At 56.8% G+C, this 20,532-nt stretch overlaps 1 protein-coding gene across 1 annotated transcript in view; it reads left to right on the forward strand.

Moving 5' to 3' along the window:
- Positions 1–6,678: 6,678 nt before the first annotated feature.
- Positions 6,679–20,532, forward strand: part of POLRMT (RNA polymerase mitochondrial) — a 32,063-nt gene continuing 18,209 nt past the window's right edge. Inside the window, exons 1-8 of the mRNA XM_044998908.1 lie at positions 6,679–6,786; positions 7,631–7,723; positions 8,573–9,345; positions 10,968–11,098; positions 16,825–17,011; positions 17,979–18,128; positions 19,222–19,383; positions 19,770–19,940. Of these exons, the coding sequence (XP_044854843.1) occupies positions 6,726–6,786; positions 7,631–7,723; positions 8,573–9,345; positions 10,968–11,098; positions 16,825–17,011; positions 17,979–18,128; positions 19,222–19,383; positions 19,770–19,940 (1,728 nt within the window). The 5' untranslated portion in view covers positions 6,679–6,725. The remainder of the gene's footprint in view (positions 6,787–7,630; positions 7,724–8,572; positions 9,346–10,967; positions 11,099–16,824; positions 17,012–17,978; positions 18,129–19,221; positions 19,384–19,769; positions 19,941–20,532) is intronic.

Below are 20,532 nucleotides of genomic sequence, written 5' to 3' on the forward strand. Positions count from 1 at the left end.
CTTGTTCATGGAATAGGCTGAGAGATGTGACTACGTCACTTAGATACCTAATTACATACCTATCCCCTCTAACCATTGATCCCACTAGAGAGGAAGAGTTGTCCAGCGCTAGCCTGGGACCTCAGAGACCTGAGTTCAATTCTTCACCGACTCCCTTGGGCAAGTCACTTAGTCGCTCTGTGCCTCAGTTTCCCCATCTGTTCAATGGGGATGATAGCACTGCCCTTCTTCCCAGTGGGGCTGTGAGGTACTAAGGTGACGGGTTATATAAATATCCTGGACAGACAGCTCTGGAGAGGGGGGAAGTTGGAAACAGGCCAGACCGCTTTGGAGAATCCAGATCAGCATCTGCACGTCGGGTGCTGACCCCGTCTGACTCTCTGCACCTTCCAACGCACCGGCCCGACCTCCGAATCCCAGGATGCCCCCTGGCCTGGTGGGCTCTGCTGTGACACAGAGTGTTTTGAGGGCCATGCTGAGCCTGCTGGTCCCCAGCAGCAGGAGATGAGCTTCCGGGAGGCAGCTACTGTCCTGTGTTGACAAACATTCTTCTCCCTAATTAGCAGCAGGGAGGGACTCGAGCACTGACCTGACCAGTTTTTTTATAGCCTAATCGCAGCCCGTGAGTCACAGCTTGTCACCAGGGGTATTTCTGCACCGAGACAGAATGACGAGGTACCGGAGCAGGCCCTGGAATCCCTGTACTGCTGGCAGAGTGCAACCCTGGGTATCGATGTGCTAGTCACGCACACACACACACACACACACACTGCCGAGGATGTGACTTTGGCAACACAAACACACGTATACATGTGACTTGCATACATACATATGTGTATACACACATGCATACACCCATGTGACCGCTGATCATGTGACTCAGGCATACACACGTATATACTCGAGCACAAACACACACATGACTGCTGGCCATGTGATGTGTAGTCATCATTGATGTGTGCACACACTACTGCAGATCATGTGACTCATGCACCCACCCACACAATACAGCACACCCACACAAGCACAGCACATGTACACACACACACACGTACAGTACATGCACACCCACCCACACGAGTACAGCACATGCACACACACACACTAAGTACAGCACATGTACACACACACATACAGTACATGCACACCCACCCACACGAGTACAGCACATGCACACACAAACACAACCACCAGTTGTGTGACTTGTGCGTCCACCCGTGAGTGCTTTCATGGTAATTACTATCAGCTGCTGCCTCCATGAAACAACCCCTGTCCAAAAGTCAGTGTGGCAAACCCTGGAATTTAAGCGGGGTCTTGATGCACCAAACCCAGCAGCGAGTGCTGGGGGGATACAGGAAGGCTACAGCCTTGTCCGTCCCAGCTGCAGCTGGCTTTAAACAGGTTTTCTCCCTAGCCAACCGTGGGCCGGCCAGTGGAGCGACTGCAAAGCCAGCACTGGCCCTGGCTGTGGCAGAGAAGTCACAGGGCTCATTCAGCAGGCTTTCCGATCCTGGGCACTATTAAGAGATATTGGCCCAGGTGGTGGAGGTTGGTTTCAGCTTCGCGCCATGCAATATGTCACCTCCGCTGATCAGCAGCAACCCTGAGCTTAACTCAGGCCATGGCTCCCCATTGAGTCTGCGCAGCTGGACTGCGGCTTTTGGTGCATCTGGCTTTGCTTTGGCTTTTAAAACACCAGGCTCCCTGCAGTGCCCATTGCAGGCAATGGGCATCTTTTCTCTGGCTTGGGATCCAACCCCCAGGGCTAGCGACAGGTCCTGATTGCCAGCCCCAGGGGACTGAAGGCCCAGGGCTGCCCTCTGTAGATGGGCTTTACCCTGACATGCTGGGGTGCCTGACATGGAGGCTGCCAGCTGGGGTGACGGCTGCGGTGGGATTCACTGACAATCCGGGCAGTTGTTCCCTAGGCTCTGCTAGTGGGATGGGAGTAGCCTTGGTCACTACCAACTAGGGCTTGATTGGAAGGGGGTGACCCACCCCGTCACCTTCCCAGCCCTCTAGAGGGTCACTTTCCTCTCTCACGCTCTACCCCCACTGCAGTCACTGTCCATCTGCCCCCTTCCGTCCGACCGCAGCGTTCAGAGGAGCAGGAACCCTCGCACAGGAGAGGCCTGTGCGATGCCCCTGGGTGCAGCAGATGGGTCGAGCAGTGACACCTTGGAACACAAAACAGTGACAAGGCCAGAAACAGACAAAGAACCAACCATGCGGCACTGGGAATGGGCCTCCGGGGCTCCCCCATGTCCCCAGTGCCATGGGATCCTGCCAGGACTCCCTGCCCTCTTGATTCCCTGCGACAGGGGTGAGTCTTACCCTGGCTCACCGGCTCACCTCTAAAACAGCAGCCAGAGGAGCACAGGCTGCTCCTGAGCTCCCGGATAGGCCTCTTGGCAGCAAACCAGCGTGGCCAGGCAAAGTGGGCAGGAAGGGAGTGGGAGCGACCTATCGATCCAGACTGGGGAATGGGCTTCTTGGAGCCTGGGGGCAAGAGACGAGGGGAAGAAAGATCGACAGATGGGACTAAACTAAGACCCCCCGATCTGGCCACCCTGGGTCTTTGGGGCTCAGATCCTAAGGCGAGTGGGGATGGACAGCTAGCCAGCCAGGATCAGGAGCCAAGCCGTGCAGCCTGAGTCCATCTCTCAGTCAGACAGACCAACTGATCTCGTGGCGTCTGTTGTGTTATCGCTGGAGATTAAAGGGTCCAAGGTTTGATTTCTCGTTGGGGCAATAACGCTCCTGTAAACTCTCCCTGCAGAGGAGCGTTCGTCTCCCTCCCTCCCGAGTCGGGTGACCAGGTACCAAGGGTGAAAAATTGGGACATTTTGTTCTTTTGGCCTTTTCTGGGGTGGGGGTATAGTTGCCTGTATAAAACAAAATCCCTAATACCAGGACAGTCCCTATAATATGGGGATGTCGGGTCACCCTACTCCCGCGGGACCCGGTACGGCTTTTAGAAATGCAGGCGGGTGCCACGCTGGGGGCTGGGAGGGAGAGGGCAGAAGGTCCTGGGACCTGACATCTCCAGTGATTTCCCCAGAGCCGGGGTTTGATGGTTCCCTTCCTTGGCTAAGGAAGGCCCTGGGTCACCAAATGAGAGCGGCTCACCCGTTGCTCTCTGGGCAGCAGCTGCCGACGTGGTGTCTGTTGCTGGCCCAGAGGAAGACGCTCAACCGGGCTGGGTGGCTCAGCGCTTGCCCGGCAGCTCTGGAAACGGAGATCAATTTCCTTCCACTCTCAAATTGTTTTTGTGCCAGCCAGGGATTCCTGGCAGCTCTGCTCACCTGCCTGCAATCAGCATCACCTGCCGCTTCCAGGAGGGCTTCGGACTGCGCCACCCACTGGCTCACCTGCCCACATGAGCATCCTGGGGGTGGGGTCAGTGTCCGCCACCCAGCCCCGGGGCCCCACCCCCTGCAGTGTCACTCAGCGCTGGTGTCAGCCACCTGCAGTGTGAGCTGCCTGCAACGGGTGAGACGCCCATGTACCCCTCACTGCACCTGCCTGCTGCTGCACTGCCCCCCATGTCACCCCCACTGCAAACCGCCTCCCCCCGCACTCCTCGTAATCAGCATCCTCAGAGCTGGCAGCTCAGGGAGACGGAGGTGTCAGGATCCCCTCTGCTATGAGCCACCACCGGGACTTGGAGGGGGCCCATCGCTGGCTGCAGCTCGGGGATGTCCCCCAAACCCGAAGCCCCGTTGGGTTGGGTTTCCAGCCCCGGCAGTTTAACAAGAATTCCTGTCCCATAAATCTTTCTTCAGCTGTGTCCCCCGCTGCACATAGCACCTCCGCCCCCTCCCACCGCACGTGGGTATATCATGGTTATAGAGGCTAATCTGATCTCCGTGCGGTGCCCAGGCCTTTGCCATCCCAGCGGCAGCCCCACGCCGGGAGCTTGGGTGATGCTCCGCCCAGTTCCGCCAGCTCGAGGTCAGTGGTTCAAATCCCCTGCAGGCCGGGGTGACCAAACGGGGGCTGCAGGGCAGCGGTTTGGTCGTAGGGTGAGCGTCCACCTCCCAGAAAAGGCAGGACCGTGAGCTGAGTCCCAGCTGCCTTTCACATCACCGACAGCTTTGCCTGGGCACCGACTCCAGCACCTGGCCTCATGCCCCGAATGACCATCCTTGGAGAACATGGGGTCTTAGTGATGTCAGCTGGAGCTGGACGCATTTTCCCCTCTGGCTTCCGTGTAACTGACTTCCACAGAATCACTCCAGATTTGCACTGGTGTAAAGGCTCAGGGAGAGCTGGCCACACCTGCAGCTGATGTCACTCCCAGCGTGGGTGTGTGTTGTGTTTTCACAGCCTCACCCTGCTGGGTGTTATTCCATAGGTGCCTATGCAGACAAGGAAGCCCACTGCTGATTACTGTGTCTTGCCAATTAGCTGGGAGGCAAACAAACCGTAATGAAGGTGGGCCCATGGCCCCCACAATGGTGGTGGGTGACGCTTGTTCTAGTTCTGCCAACAGCAGCCTGCTAGAAAGGGGTCCTTGGTAGATTTAAGAGTCTTTTGCTAAAGTGTTCCCCTCTGCTGTTCAGGAGGAGGAGGCGGCATCTCTGCGTGTGAGAAATCAAGGGTGCAAAATTCTGGGGTTACTGCGATCAGAGCAGTGGGCTGGGAGTCAGGACTCCTGGGTTCTACTCTGAGCTCCTGGAGGGGAGAGGGGTCTAGTGGTTAGAGCAGGTCGGAGGCTGCGAGTTGGGATTCCTGGTTGTTATTCCTAGTTCTGGGAGGGGAGAGTGACCATGAATGAACCCCTTCCACCTTGGGACAGTAACTCGCCTTGGGAGAGCTGTCAAACCTTGTTCTTTAGGGCTTAATCTGATCTGTAACTACAAGACCCCAGGCTGAGCCCTAAGATGGGGGGCAGGTTATCTCACATCTGCCCCCTGCAGCATTTCTTGCACCTTCCTCTACTGCGCCCGGTACTGGCCCCCGCCCCGTGGCAGGCAGGAGGGTAGACTGATCCAGTCTGGCAAAGCTGATAGTAGGATGTGGGAGCTTTGTGTAACCAATAACCCTTCCCACACTCCTGCAGGGGAGGTGCCTGCATGCCCCTCTCTCAGCTCCCCAGGACACTCACTGGAGCAGACAGCAGCTCTTGCGTCACTGGAGGTGATGCTGACTCAGATGTGGAGTCATCCTAATGAGCAAGAGCCCTCGCCCCAAGCAGATGGCGTGCGGCGTTCCTGTTCCTCTGTCTGCACCGCGGTGGCATTATCTAGGCTTCCCTTGGCAGGAGTTTATTTGCAGGGAGGATTCTGGTGTCACCCAGGGGGATTGTTCCCCTAGAAACGGCTGGCTCAGAGGAGAGGTCTGTGGGAACCAAGCAGAGAGTGCGGGTGACTGGTCAGAACAGGGGAGCTGGGCAACAGGACTCCTCCTGGGTCCTCTTACTGGCTCTGGGAGAGTAGTGTGGTCTAATGGTTAGAACACTGAGGCTGAGAGTTCAGACTCCTGGGTTCTGTCATTGGATGGGGGGGGGCATTCTGTCCAATGGTTAGAACAGTGGGGCTGGGAGTCAGGATTCCTGGAATCTATTCCCAGCTCTGCCACTGACTCACTAAGCCATCTTAGGCAGGTCATTTTCCCATGCCTCAGTTTCCCCATCTGTACAATGTCTGATAGCCCTGACCTCCGTCACCAGGAGTTATGATAATATAGTATTTGTCTCTCAGAGCTGAGTCAGCTCTATCATCCCTCATTTTTCAGACAGGGAAACTGAGGCCGAAAGAGTGGAAGCAGCTTGCTCAGGGACAGACAGCAAGTTAGCGGCAGAACCCAAAACAAACCTCAGAGCACTCGATTTTCAGCCCAGTGTGCTGTGGACTACACTGCCTCTTCTAGGGTTTGCTTTGAGATCTTCCGGGCAAAGCCTATTAAAACCAATGGGAGTCTGTGACCCTGGGCAGAGGGAGAGGGTGTGTGCACCCTCTGCTGGAACAGGTGGAGACTGCCAGCTCTAGATTTAAATACCTGCTTGACATGAGGCCTTGGCAATGCAGAGAGCCGGTGAAGCAGAGGGTGGGATGGGAGAGCAGGGGCTGCCAAGGGGCAGGCTCTTGCACCGACGATATGGGCGAGATCTGGTGCTACACGAGCAGAGGGGGTGGGAAGCGGAGGATTTTACAAGCCAAGGGCCCACTCCTGCCCGCGTCCCTTGTAGCTAGTGGAAATACTCCCCCTGATTTTAACCGAATCGACCTGCCTAGGATGCCTGGTGCTATGGCGGGCCGGCCTTGGAGGGTGAGAGTGAAAGGAATCAAAGGAGAAGGAGCCAGGACCTAGGAGGAGGGCGACTGAGGGGGAGAGGGCAGGGTAGCAAGCAGGAACCGTGACTGCCCTGCGAGCAGCACCAGCCATGCCAGGCTCGCAAAGCTCCAGGAGGAAGCAGAGGAGGCGAGGAAGCAGCAGCAACCATGGGAGAGAGGCAGTGCCCTGCGCTCCCAGCTCAGCCCACCAGAGGGAGCCACAGGGCTCCCCAAGCCTGCACTGCATCCTGGGAGTTGGAGTCTCCAGCGCCGGAGACAGCCCCGCCTGGGCTGGTCGCGGCGCGGTGCACGCCGGGAGACGTAGTTCCGCGGTGCCCGGGGGTGGGGCGGGGAACTACAGCCCCCGGGAGGCGGTGCGGCCGGCGCGTGCGCGGTGGAGCCGGCGGCGCTGAGCGGGGGGGATGGCGGCCTAGCGTGGCCGGGGGCATGTGGCGGGTGCTGCGGGCGGCGCTGCTGGGCCGGGAGGCGGCCTGGCTGTGGGGCCCAGGTAATGGCGGGTCCGGACAGAGGGGGGGCCGAGCCTCCGCGCCCCTCCCCCCCCAACGGGCACGGAGCCGGGGGGGCTGAGCCCCCGCGCCCCTCCCCCCCCAACGGGCACGGAGCCGGGGGGGCTGAGCCTCCGCGCCCCTCCCCCCCCAACGGGCACGGAGCCGGGGGGGGGCTGAGCCCCCGCGCCCCTCCCTCCAGCAGGCATGGAACCGGGGGGGGCTGAGCCCTGCACCCCCTAACGGGCATGGACTCGGGGGGGATTAATCCCCCGGTCCCCTCCCTCCTAGCAGCGTGGTGAAGGTTTGTTCCCAAATCCCAGGTATAGAAGATACCGGGGGCAGCGGAGTCCCTGACCCTTTCCCTGTTGCCCCTGCACAGCACCGGGGGGATCACTGAGTGCCCCCCCATTATCCCATCCCCTCTTTGATAGCCGTGCTGGGGAGGTGGGGGGTGATGGGGCACGAGCTGCTCCTCGGGTTGGGCAGTTTTCAGTCTCTGCACTGTCCCCATAATGGGGACGGGGCTCCCCTTCCTCCGAAGCAGCAGGGGCCTTTGGGGAGCAGCCCGGGAGGCTGGTTCTCCACTCAGCTGCTCTGGCTCGGTTGCTGCACCCCCTGTCCCGTCCCTGTGCTGCTGGGGCATCTCGATGGACCAGGGGTGACTCCGTGCGTGTGTTTCTGCACTGTGCCTCCATCCAGCCATGCTCGGGGCGTGCAGGGAATCTCCGAAATGCCGGGCGGGAAGGGACCCCCAGAGGTCATCTCATGAGCAGAGCAGTGACTCCATCCATCTCGCCCACCCAGGGGTCAGGTCCTCATGCTCATTGTCCCTTTTTGCTGCAGGAAGATGGACCCTGGTGAGAAATTACTCCTCAGCCAGCGCAAAGGAGGAGGCCAGGAGAAGAGCCACCTGTGGGAGGGCTGAGCTGCTGGAGGGTAAGTTGGAAACACGGGGGAGAACCAAAGGCATCTGTCCCATCAGAGCCCCCCCCGGAGCAGTCTGGGTTTCCTGGTCAGTGGGGTTTATGTGCAGACTCGTAGCTTGGGGGAAAATACCCCTGTGGCAGTGGGAAGGATCCTTTAGCCAACTCCACTGCCTGGCTGGCCCATACATTGGTGTCAGGTTTGAGGTTCTCAGCGTCTTCCATGCTCTGACCCCAAGTTACAGGGGGGCAAAGGTTGGGGAGCCCTCCCACCTAGCTGTGAGGAGCGGGAGGGTGACTGCGAATGCCTCCCATAGTGCAGTGGTTCCCAAATGCTTGATAAGGCGAACCACCAGCTGCATTTGGTCTCTTTTTGCGACCCACCATTACTCATATGCAGCCCCAGCCTTGCAACCCTAATCCTGGCCTGGTGTGGCGGGGAGCCCCCAGGGTGGGGGTTGGAGAGAGAACCTCCCCTGCTCCAGGCATCCTGACCTGGCACGGGGGGTTGCAGTGCTGCTTGGCCTTGGCCTAGGCCCGCCGGACAGGAGCTGCCACTGCAGCATGAGTGCGAGGCGGGCTTGCTCTCCAGGCCGCCGTGCTGGGCCGGGACTGTGTGCTTGCCTAAGTCAGGGCCCAGTGATGGGTTCATCTGGCTCTGGATGTGGCAGCCTTCCAGCCACCCCCTCTCCGAGGCTGGGGAGAGGTAACTCACTCCTGTCAAAGAAGAGTGTGAAGCTGAGAATCTGGGGGGTGTGGGGAGCGACGAGAGGCTTGACTGGGGGAGGGGGAAGGGGGACCTGGATGGAGACTGTCTGCAGTGACGGCAAATCACTTTAATTCCCGGTTCGCTCTCTGGCAGTGCTGGAGGCTCGCGTCAAGCAGCTCCAGGCCGATAACGTCTCGGAGGTGACAGTCGACCGAGTGGACGTTGCCCCACTGCGGAAGAGCAGCTTCCGGTGCCCTGCGCCAAGCCCGGCAGGGAAGGAGCCTGCTGCGAAAGTCGGGGAGGGGGGCGTCTCCTCTTCCGGGGCCCCGTCCCAGCCCAGCCGCTGGGTTGAAAAGCTGAAAAAGGAGAAATGGATCAAGCATAAGAGACAGTTGAAGCTGGAGCAGAAATTCTCCACGGCTGCCTCGCCCCCCGGTGCAGAACGAACTAGCCCGCCGGTCTTGGAGCCAGGCAAGGCTGCTGGAGCCAAAGAGAGCCAAGGCCGGGCCAAAGCCGGTCCCCCAAAGGGAGGGATAAATCCAAAGGTATCCGGCAAATCCAAGACCTTCCGTGAAAGCCCCAGGGCTGCGGTGGCTCCTGCCCAGGGCTCTCCCGAGCCGGGCTCCCCTGCCAGCCCCTGTGCTGCGCAGAGAGATGAATGCACCAGACTGGAGGAATTGCCCGAGGTGGGGGAGCTCGAGGGGCCAATGGTGCAGTGGGAACCGAGGCTGCGGCTGGAGGACAAGGAGGGTAACAAGTACGGGAGCATCCAGCTCACCATCATGTCCTACCTGGAGAGCTGCCTCTTCCTCCGCCAGCCCGAGAGGGCCCAGCAGTGCCTGATGTTCTACCACCGCTCCCATGCCAGGAGGAAGCTGCTGGGCATCAAGATGTATGACATCCTCATGCACGGCTGGGCTAAAAAGGTACCTTATCCCAGTAACCCCCGCTGGTGTGATGGGGGCGCGCGTCCTCCAGCGGCCGCAGCACGTACAGATGTTTGTGTCAGCAGCTGGCTTTGAGCTAACAGTGCAAGCTGAAGTCGCATGCGTTTAGATCCGGAGGTTCGAGGGTCGATCCCTGCAGGGAGCCCAGCCTGGGCATGACTGCGTCTCTTTTCAGCACGTACCCTTGAGCCAGGCCGAAGTGTCTGTTTTGAACGGGGGATAGTGTGTTTCTGAGGGTGGAGTTTTCTGAATTGGATCATATTTATTCATTACTGAAATGGTGCAATCAGGGGAGATTGATTTAAATCGTTGATTTTAATCAACTTTTCCGTTTGTAAAAGCAGCAAAGAGTCTTGTGGCACCTTATAGAGGTTTTGGAGCATGAGCTTTCGTGGGTGAATACCCACTTCATCGGATGCTCATGCTCCAAAACGTCTGTTAGTCTATAAGGTGCCACAAGACTCTTTGCTGCTTTTGCAGATCCAGACTAACACGGCTCCCCCTCTGATACTTTTCCGTTTGTACTTCAGTTATTTTCTAAAGAAAGGTGCATTCTCATTGGTTGATATAACCATTAAAACATGCTAATTGACAACTAAATAGAGCCTTCACACTAGATTTGGTACATCTTTTTGCTGCCTAGGAGGGTACGCTATAACGTTTATCTAATCAATTATATCACGTAATATTTTCAAATTCTTATTAATTAATTGGATGTTTTTAGTATATTAGAAAAGTGATGCATTGCTTCTTTACTAGATAATCAACTTTTTGCTCATGATTTGTGTCAAGCTGTGTTAGGATGGTAACTGAAATTTAATTAAACACACAAAACAGCATATCAAATTTATTTTCATTAAACAAAACAAGCCCTTAATACAGGACATGATTTATTGTGCCATATTTTTAAAGCTTGACCAAAAAAGTTAGATGTTTTTCCCCCTACTTTCTTTATATAGAAAAGCAGCCTTTCACTCAAAATTGCTGATAAATATGCTAAATCCATGAGCCTCTATTTTCTATTTAAATATTTTAAGAGATTATAATAAGTTCAGGCCTTAACATATTTTGTGTTAAATTGAGATTTAATTTTAAACAGGTTTATTTTTAAAAATAAAACATTTAATTTAAACAGCAAAGTCAACAAAATTCCATTTAAATTGGACAAAAATAGATTATTATTTTTTGTTAGCCTTGGGAGTAATTAACTCGAGCGGGAGTTTAGCACTGATGGGACAGAGTGGCTTGCCAGCTGTGGGGACCGGGTCCTTGGTGCTGGTACAAACACCCCCACACCCCCACTCAATGTGTCTCAGCTCAGACTGGACTGGAAGGAGTGAGGGGGACCCCAGTGCCCGTTCAGTCTGGCACCACTGGGGCCCAGAAAGGGGCCAGTTGGGATGGTGGTTTGGGGGTTGCTGCGTTGTAATGCCCACTGGGAACTAGTTTGAGACCCACCACACTCAGCTCATGCAGGACCCCTCGGAGCCATTCGACGGTGGGACCATTCAGTGGCTGGGTTCAGAACGAAGCAGGTTTAATCTGGAAGAGAAATGGAGGGGCTTGGAGCTTGAATTGATCCTTCTCCCTCCTCCTCTCAGGGCTCCTTGAACCAGATTGGCCGGCTCTTCTTCATGCTGGAGGAAGCTGGCCTGAAGCCCAATCTCAGCTGCTACGCAGCCGCGCTGGAGTGCATGGGCCGTGCTCGAGCCCCCGCCACAGTCGTCAAAAGGTAACTCTCTGGGCATGCCCGGCGTGCTATGTAAATAACTACACTGCCTCTCCCTTTTCCACTGCTTCCTCCGGGAGCTCCCTAACGGCTCGGGAGCTGCGTGGGATCAGCACGGGAGACCTGCCTTCTCTGTGGAAATGCAGATTTGGGGGTTGTAGTGAGCTGCGCTGTGGGTTTGGTTCCCATTGAACCAGTGGGCATGGGCGGGCTGGGGCAGTGCTTTCCTGCCGGGCAGGCTGGGGCATGTCCTAACCTGCCGCGGGGCACGTGCAGCTCCGTATCTCGCAGTGGGACACAGAACGGGAAGCAGACAGTGTGACGGGACATTGTGCGGGTGCTCAGAAGGGGAGCCAAGAGGAGCAGGCACGCAAATCTCAAGCCCCCGTATTGGGCCGTGCTAGGAACAGTCTCTCCGGAGCTGCTGGGGGACGGGAGGTTGGAAAGCCTCTGCAAACAGCTGGATCTCCTGCCCTCCATGCATTCCTTACTGGGCAGCTCCTTAGACTCCGCTCTGCCTCTGGGATGAGCCGCTGTCCTGCTGGGTCTGTCTAGGTGCCATTTCTCTAGTTCAAGTCTCTTGTTAGCCACGCCTGGACGGGTGAGGGTGACCCTGCCATCTCCCCCAGTTGCTGTTCCACCATCGTCAATGGGATTTGTGCACTCTTTCTCCTGGTTGCTATGGATCAGTGCCAGAAGCTGCTGTTAGCACCAGGGTATCAGTCCTAGGGATGACGGGCATGGCTTAAAAAGGATTCGTGGTTGAAAACTAGTGTGTGGGAAGCACTGGATATGAGTCAAGGCAGCACGAAAGACCTCTTCAAAATAATAAATAGTGTTTGTTTATTAAAAGAGCCTCAATCCAGGTGAATTTCTGTGGCCCGATGTCTGTCACTGCCTTGAAATGAGACCGTTGATAGTTCCCTTGCAGTTCAGTTCGCACGCTTCTTGGGACTCAGTGACTTTATGGCAGTCTGTATGTTCTTGGCTGGCTTGCGTGTTGCAGACACCTCTTGTTAACTTGTCCCGGGTCACCTCTTCAGAGCTCTGTTGTGTTGATTTCTTGCCTGCACAAATCTATAAAAACTTTTGCACATCTCTTTGGCTCTGAGCATGTCTCCCCTCCCCCCCGCCATAAAGATTCAGAATGGACCATCCTGTATTCAGAGACTGTGCGGTTTAGTGGGTAGAGTTTAATGGACTGGAGATGTGGATTCTATTCCCAGCTCTGCCACTGAGCTGCTGGGTGGCCTTGGGCAAATCACTTCCCTGTTCATCTGACACCTTTTGTGTATCTTGTCCAGGGCCGGCTCCAGGCACCAGCGAAGGAAGCAGGTGCCTGGGGCAGCCAATGGAAAAGGGCGGCAGTGCATCCGTTGTCGGGGCGGCAGGTCCGGGGCGGCGTCACTTTGGCAGCAGCTCAGTTAGCCCGCACCGGATCAGCGGCACTTTGGCGGCAGCTCGATTGGGCTTCCCCCCCACCCCCTACACGCTGCTTGGGGCGGCAAAAAAGCTGGAGCTGGCCCTGATCTTGTCTATCTAGATTGTAAGCACTTTGGGGCAGGGGCTGTCTCTGACTCTGGGTCTGTACAGTGCCTAGTGTGATAGAAGCCCCAACCAAGATCAAGGCCCTAGGTGGTACTGTAATACAGGCAGTAATCAGGTATTTCCAATGCACCTTTCGTGGGTCACTCGCTGTAGTGGGGGGTTTATTGGCCAGCTTTGGAGAAAAGAGGACATGGTGACTTGCACTGCTGTAAAATCTTCCATCATGGAGGCTCCCGAAGTATCTACAGTCTTTACATACAGCACTGCTGAAATGCAGTCACTTCTGGGGAGGAGTGCAGTAGCCAGGTGCACAGCATGCTGCACTAGGAGGAGTTTTGGCTAAGGATGTTGATATAAAATGTCTTGGGGTCTTTCCTGCTCTCACAGGACAAGGCAGGACCCCGGTTTTCCAGGTGATCGGTTTCACTCGCAGTCAGAGTTGAGTTTAGGATGGGGAACACGCTGCAGTTCTCCCAGCAGCACCATTCATCATTCATTCACTGTTCATCAGCCTCTGCAATGAGCTCGCCTCTCCTCGCTCATTTCTACAAGGTCAACCGCCTGCAAATCTCGGTCACTTGCTCTGTAATGCTTGGAGGGCCGCCAGATGGCGCTCTGAGCAGGCAACTTTGTCTGCACTCTGCCTTGCGGGTGTCCCAGAGATCTTGGTGGCTTTAAATAGCGGCTCGCAGACTCCCAGGATTGTAGCTGCTATGAGCAGCAGTGACTGATTAACCTTGGGAGCCGAAGGGCTCCATGTACGGGAGAGATTTTGATGCCGGGGCTCAGGGTGGCCAGGGCATGGCATCACGGGAATAGAGATGATCCTAACCCAAACCACGTGGTTCGCCTCCTTACATCTATGCAGCAGCTGGCTTTTAGTTAGCAGCAGCCTGGCCTGAGAGCACCGCCAGGCTCTTGTCCAGACAGCTCGGTGGTAAACCCACAGTCCTGCCTGCTCTGCATGAGCATCGCCGGTCCCACGGTGCTTATGAAAGAATAGCATCCAGTGTGCTGGTTGGCTGCCGCTCTCCACCCCAGAGCAGGCTGCCTTTCAGCAACCTCTATGCAAGCGCTCGCCTCTGCCCTTCTGACAGGCATCAGAGGAGTCAGGCACAACAGTGTGGGTGCTGAGCAATCTGGCTATACGAATAGCTTCCCTTTGATCTCATGACTCCATTGCAAGCCAACCTCATGGGTTTGGAATAGGCTGAAATTCCCCGGCCCTCAGTCATGCTGACAGCTGTCCTGCCGCCCTCCTTCAGTTACATGCTCTCTGCCCTCTCCCAGATGCCACCCATCTGCAGCGTGGCGGGGAGCAAGCTCTGACGAGATGTGATCCGAAGCACGTGTTGGAAGCAGACTCCGACGGAACAGTGGGATTCGGCTGCTTTGCTACTAGAGTAGGAGGAGGATCCTCTAAGGGAGAAAGGGGCATATTCAGAACATGGTTCTCTGCCCTTGGACCGTTAACGTCGTTTTCCAGCCTCTGCTAATGCGGAATGACAGGTGGATTCATGTGTTCGGAGGTGCTGAGACCCAGAGATGTCGGGGCTTCAGGTCTCTCTCCTCCCAAGCTTGCAGTTGGCCCTGTAACCCCACTAGCTCAGGCTGTGACTTCATTGCATCTCTCCAGCTAATCAGGGTTAGGACTTGGTTGGGAGACCCTGCAAGAAAAATCCAGAACGCTGCAGGAAGTGGTGCCAGGTCACTAGGAGACGCGCTGCCCATTGAGCCAGAACGGAGCCAGTGGCACCTGGATTTGCAGCTGGTGAGGTCTCCTGTCAGATGGGACATAAAACCGAGGACCTGACTGCTCGTGTGATCTTGAACGGTTGGAGCAGGTGTATTAGCCCCAGTCGATTTCCAGCATGGGTACGTGAGCTCTGCCTAGCTTCAGATCCACTGTTCTCCTCTTGTGCCAGGCTGCTGTATGCCGTTAAACAACACAGCAGCTTGGTTTCAGTAATTGGTGATGTCTCTTCTACACCTCCGTGGGCCTGAATCCTGGGCCAGTGGGATTGTAGGTGCGGGGCACCTCTCAAGGTGTGACCCATCATAGGTTTCCAAAGTGCCTTGTGGACAGTGCTGGGTAAAGCGACACAGCAGAGCTGGAATGTGCTTGGGAAGGGCGGTGGGTCCTGCTGCAGGGACAAAGCCCCACGGAGGGGAATCAGGCCTTCGTATTCCTAGGCAGCATCTGGCAGGCCCGAGGCTCCGCCGTAGGAGCCAGGTCTCTGCTCAGCTCTGCACGAATGGAACATGAAGGTTAAGCCAGGCCCCTTGTGGAGGTGGATGCGGAGCAGGGAAGGTAATGGATGGAACATGAGGCAGGTGACTTGTGGTGACGTTCTGGTAAATAGCACTTCAATCCCAGTGCCTCCTACGTTCCCCGCTGCTGGCCTGCGTGAAGCACGTGGGCAGAGAGGGCTCTGTGCTCTCCCGAGGGACTGGATCTTGCTGGCCGGTGCCTCTGCTGACACTTGAGTTGCTGGTTTTAACAATCCCGGGTGCCTGAGGGGTCCGTCTTCTGCTGGCAGCTCCTGCCCCGCGCTCCCTCCAGCCTGCGTCGCTGGTTGTGCTGCCTTTCCCCTGTTACAGCCTGGCTACAGAGAGACAGATTCCCTGCTGGTGTACGTGGACAAGTTCCAGGCAAGTCTGTCGGCCCAGTCCCGGGCTGTGTGAGTGGGCAGCTCTCTTGAAGTCAGCGGACCTGTGCCCCTGTAGCCCAGCTGAGGCTCCAGCCTGCAAAGCGTACGGCTCCCCTGCAGAAAAACCCTGCAGCTGCATGTCCCAGAGCTGGGCTCCCCTGGCTCAGGCTGCTGGGCTCCCAATAGCAGTGTAGACATTCCCGCCCAGGCTCTGAAACCCAGCGACGGGGGTGGGTCTCGGAACCTGGGCTCCAGCCTGAGCCTCAGCATCTCCACCACTGGTTTTAGCCCCTCGGTGCAAGCCGGATCCGTTGACCCGGGCTCTGAACCTCGCTGCTGCGGGGATTTGGGACTCTGTAGACGCACCCAGAGTGCACATGTGGGTGTTTGCATGAAGTCAGTCGCGTGTGCAATTCCGCATGCTCCCAAGCAGAGGCCAGGAAAGTGCCCTGAGCGCTTCTCCTTTTCCCCTTGCTCTGCCATCTGGGTAACTGCCCCTCGGATTGGCGTTGTCTTTACTCCTGACGGGTGCGGGCTGATTTCCTGCCTGTCAAATGCTCTGCCCATCTATCTAATCCACTGGTTCTCAGCCTTATCCACTCTGAGACCTGGCTCTCATCCAGCTGGCATCTAGCCAGAACCACTCCCCCCAACCCACCCATGTAGCTGCATGGGTAAAACCAGGGGGTCATGATCCCCCCCCCAGTGCCTGGTCCTGACCCCACCTCTCTTAGGCTGAGAACCCCTGGGCCAGTCTCCCCTGGGTTGCACAGTAGAAACTAGTTCATTTCAAACCCTCTTTGGCTCCCGCTCCCTCTGTTAACTGAAGGCACTTTGCAGGCCCCGTTTGAAAGGCTCCCCGTGGACAATGCCGGCGCTGCGTGGGGGAGCTGGCACTGGCCGGCCGAGCTGAGGCCCTGCCCCAAAGAGCCCGTGGCTGGGGCACTGCAGCACAGATCACTGGGACGGGGTGTCTATGGCATGAGGCTTCCTGGTTCACTTGGGATTTCGGAGATGTTTGGAAAGGACAGAGGGGTGCATGGGATGGAGCCATCTGTACGGGGTGGCAAGAGAGAAGGGCAAGGGATTGCTGTGTGTGCAAAGCCGCCCCCTCTCCTGGCCAGGGCAGTGCGTCAAACCCATTCTATGTAGCTGCCCTCAAGATCCTGTCGGCTCCTGCCCCGGGGCTGGAAGCCTGGTAGCAAGTGACAGAGGTTCCATCTCCAGTGCCCTGTCTCGGTAGGTGTCTGCATTTCACAATGGCCGGCATCTCCAGCTGAGCGTGACTCCCGGTGCACTGGCTGACACCTGACTGTGCTTGGGAGGAGGAGTGGCTACAGCAGACCTGGCCCAGAGGGACCCTTCCATCGGGGTTCCCCAAGGAGGGGCTTGCTCTGATCCTTTCTTCTCCCCTCTGGCTTGCATCTTGCTTAGTCTCTGGTTCCCTGTGCCTAAACATTTCTCGTCTTCCTGGGTAGATATTCCCTCCCTCTCCTCCGTCCCCCCGCTGATCCATACCTGTCTCCCCAGATGTGTGCAGCAGCTGGAGGAGGATGGTTTCAACCTGGACGACCTCTTCAAAGACGCTGTCTACGAGGAGGACGAGCGGGAGATGGTGCTGAAGGCCGTGAGGATAATCAATCCGAACTTTCAGCCGCTGTCTCGGCCGCACTCGGAAATCTGCACTTCTCCTTTGCTCCGGGATTTGTACTCCAAGGTAAAGGGGGGCTGCTGGGCGCGTGTGCCCGGGGATCCTGCAGGGCTAATGACATCTGCCCTTTTGGGATAGGCTCTTTGGGGCACGGAGCCCTTGTTATCAGGGTGATTGTCACAGAACGGGTTGCACAGACCACGAGCCCCTTGAGTGAACCAGCCGTATGAATAGCACGGAGCACAGATACGTGAATCCTTCCAGCATCCCCAGGAGGCAGAGCCAGCGTTATAGATGGGGAGAAAGGAGCTGGGAGAATAAGTGACTTGGCCAAGGCCAGAGAGGGAGGCCTGTGTCAGAGCTGGGATGAGAACTCTCAAGTTCCTGACTCCTAATCCTGTGATCAGTCCCATTCGGCCATGCTAAGAGCTGGGGTTCGGTCCCTCCGGCATGCCTGCTAGCTGGCGGTTAGGTTCCCAAGGTGCCTCACTTGAGAGCCATGGAAAATGGGGCCTTATGTCTCGGGAGGGGGGGAATCCACTGCCAGAAACAGCTGGGAGTAATGCTCACGTCAGGTGTGTAGGGTGCTACCTCGTTGCTGGAAATGAAGCTGGCAAAGGCATGGAAGCAGCATAGTTTGACGTACGACTGCAGCCTCTGTGTAGCTGTCAATCAATCGCAGTGTTTTCCTACAGCGTCTCGTCTAGTTCGGCCAACCGCACGCAAAGGGGAGAGGCTGCGTGGGGCCAGCCCCGGAAGCTCCCTCATTCTGCTCACGAGGTTGGGATTCTTAATTAACAGGAGCTGCTAGCGATGACTCTCATCTCACTGTCACCCCTGCCGAGGAGGCGGCCTGGGTTTCAGCTGTGTGGGTGCTAGCCTTGCTCTGCCACGAGTCACTAGGGGTCTCTCTGCCTCAGGTCTGTAAATAGGAGAACTATTTACACCTGGGAGTGTCCAGCCACTGAGCGACAGAAGCACCCGAACGCCCTGTACCTGAATCCCAGCGCTCACCACTTCTGTCTCCCTGCAGGAAAAGCCAGTCTCCTACCCCAAGCTGGACTTCTCGGTGTGCGAGCTGCGGGAACGCTTCCAGCAGCAGCTGGAGATGGAGGCTTTCAATACCGTAACCATCAGCTCCGTGGAGTCAGCCAAGCCCCTGACGGAGCAAGCCGTCAAAGCGGTAAAGCCTGGCGCTCGGTGGAGTTAACACAGGCCTCCTCTGAGAGCGAGGGCTGTAAATGGAGTTTGGGCGGCTCTGCCAGAGGCGATGAGCTGCATGTGGGAATCGTTGGGGGTGTTATGCAGGAGGTCAGACTAGACGATCAGCGTGAGCCTTGTGGCTGGAGATCACTGGCTATCCAGCGAAGTGCGGCCGGGGGGTTACAGCAATATTGGAAAGTCAGTAAATACCCACAATTCAAAGCTAAAGAGCCTCATTCAAAACAAGCAGGAGGCTAGATCCCCTCGGGTGTAAACCCCTGCTCCACTGGGTTGGGCTTGTTAGTGACTCGCTCTGGATTATCTATGGGCATTCCGTGTACTAACTGATGTCCTAGGGCAGAGGTTGGCAACCTTTCAGAAGTGGGGTGCCGAGTCTTCATTTATTTACTCTGATTTAAGGTTTTGCATGCTGGTCATACGTTTTAATGTTTTTAGAAGGTCTCTTTCTATAAGTCTATAATATGTAACTAAACTATTGTATGTAAAGTAAATAAGATTTTTAAAATGTTTAAGAAGCTTCATTTAAAATTAAATTAAAATGCAGAGCCCCCCGGACCGGTGGCCAGAACCCAGGCAATGTGAGTGCCACTGAAAATCAGCTCGCGTGCTGCCTTCGGCACACGTGCCATAGGTTGCCTACCCCTGTCCTAGGGGTAGGGAGTAGAAGCCGTTCTGTGCTCTGTGTAAACAGAACGCCCTGTTGAGAGAATGTGGAGATTGAAGGCTGGAGGATCCCTTTGCTTGGGGAGTGCCCCCTGCTGGTGCGTTCGGGGAAGTGCCTCCTCAACTCGCGGACTCTATGGAGCAGCTGGTGGTTGCATTGGAGGGCAAGAGAATGAAAGAAAACGTAGCCAGGGGCAGGCAGTGAGATAGCGGAGGCGGCAGCGGAGTTCTGGCCCTGATACTTGGAAAGGGGGTGAGAGCCTGGTGTGGGTCTGGGGAATGGGGAAACCCACCGGCGGACTCCTGTGCCCTTGGTTAGCCCACAGCTGCCTCTGCGCTCGCACCGTGCGATTGCCAAGCGGCTGACTGCCTTGTTTGCCTGTGTGCAGCGGGAGCTGTTGACCGCGCTGCGCTCTGAGTGGCGGAAGTCCCTCCTCCACACCCTGCGGGAGTCTAAGATCCACATGGCGAACAGGAGGTCCTGGCACATGAGCCTCTATCCCTACCTGTGCTTGCTGGAGGATGAGGAGTATGTGGACATCATGCTGCAGGTAGGATGCTTTCCCCGGCCCCGTTAGGCTGCCGTGCGGGAACGGAAGAGTCTCGATGCCACTGAGCGACCCCCTTGGCCGATGAATCGGGCTTGCAGCTGTGTCGCGGGGCAGTCATGGGGGGATTTGCATCTGGGCCTGCAGAACCAGAACTTGTGCCATGAGCCTGGCCTGGGCCTTAGGTCAGGGCCACGTTTGCTCCATGTGCTGAGTAGCAAACCCACGATCTAGCCCAGCCGTTCCTTCATCCCGATCTTGGCTGCGTCCTGCTGGCTTTTGTCTGTGGTCGCACTCTCCCTTCGCTGCCGGGAGCCTGGGTTGTGCCTTTAACGCCCTGATTGATCTGCCCTTCTCCCCTAAGACCCTCGCTGCCTCCCCCTTTTCAGAGCCTCTCCAGCCTCCCTCCCCAAGGAGAATCCCTGCTGGTTTTAGCTAAAGAACTGGGCACCAAGATCTACAACAAGTACGCCGTCCGGAAGAAATCGCGCAGCCGCCTGGTGGAGAAGATCCGGAAGATCTATGACGAGTACATCCAGCTGCTGGCGAAGGACGCCCAGGTAGGCCTGCCTTAGCTCCCTGCCCCAAGGGTGGGGGGACCCCCAGGCTGGTGGCCCGTGACGGCCGGGGTGATAGAGACAAGGGCAAATGTAGCTTCCAAGGCTGACCCGGGGCCTTGTCTCAGGCTCTCCAGGTGATCTGCCCAAGTAAGCGAGTGAGCAGCTGTTTGCAGGGAAGCAGCCTGGGCAGGAGATTGCTTCCTGGGTGGGGCGAAGGGCTGCGTCTCTGTCTGCGGGTGCCTTGGTGCTGAGCCCACGTCCGTGGGGAGGAAGCACTGACTGAGGAGTTGAGGTGTGAAGCGCGCTGCTCCCCCAACACCTAAGATGTTTGGGATTTTCCAGAGGCTTTGAGATTTGCTGTCAGACTAACGCTCCCCACTGCAGGACTCTCAGCAGCTGAGAGCTGGAGGAGTCGTCCTAGGACTTGGCAGGCTGGAGGACGTCTCTGGAAGGCAGACTCTGCCTCTGCAAACATCCAGGGCTTGTATCCTGGGAAGGCATCTCGGGAACTGCAGGTTCCGGAGAAGAGGCCGGGAGAGTTAACGAAACACTAGCCTGTCTGGCGTGCCTGGCGGTCTCTTCCCTCCCGGGT

Source organism: Mauremys mutica, chromosome 24 (assembly GCF_020497125.1).
Source record: "Mauremys mutica isolate MM-2020 ecotype Southern chromosome 24, ASM2049712v1, whole genome shotgun sequence".
Lineage (NCBI taxonomy): Eukaryota > Metazoa > Chordata > Testudines > Geoemydidae > Mauremys > Mauremys mutica.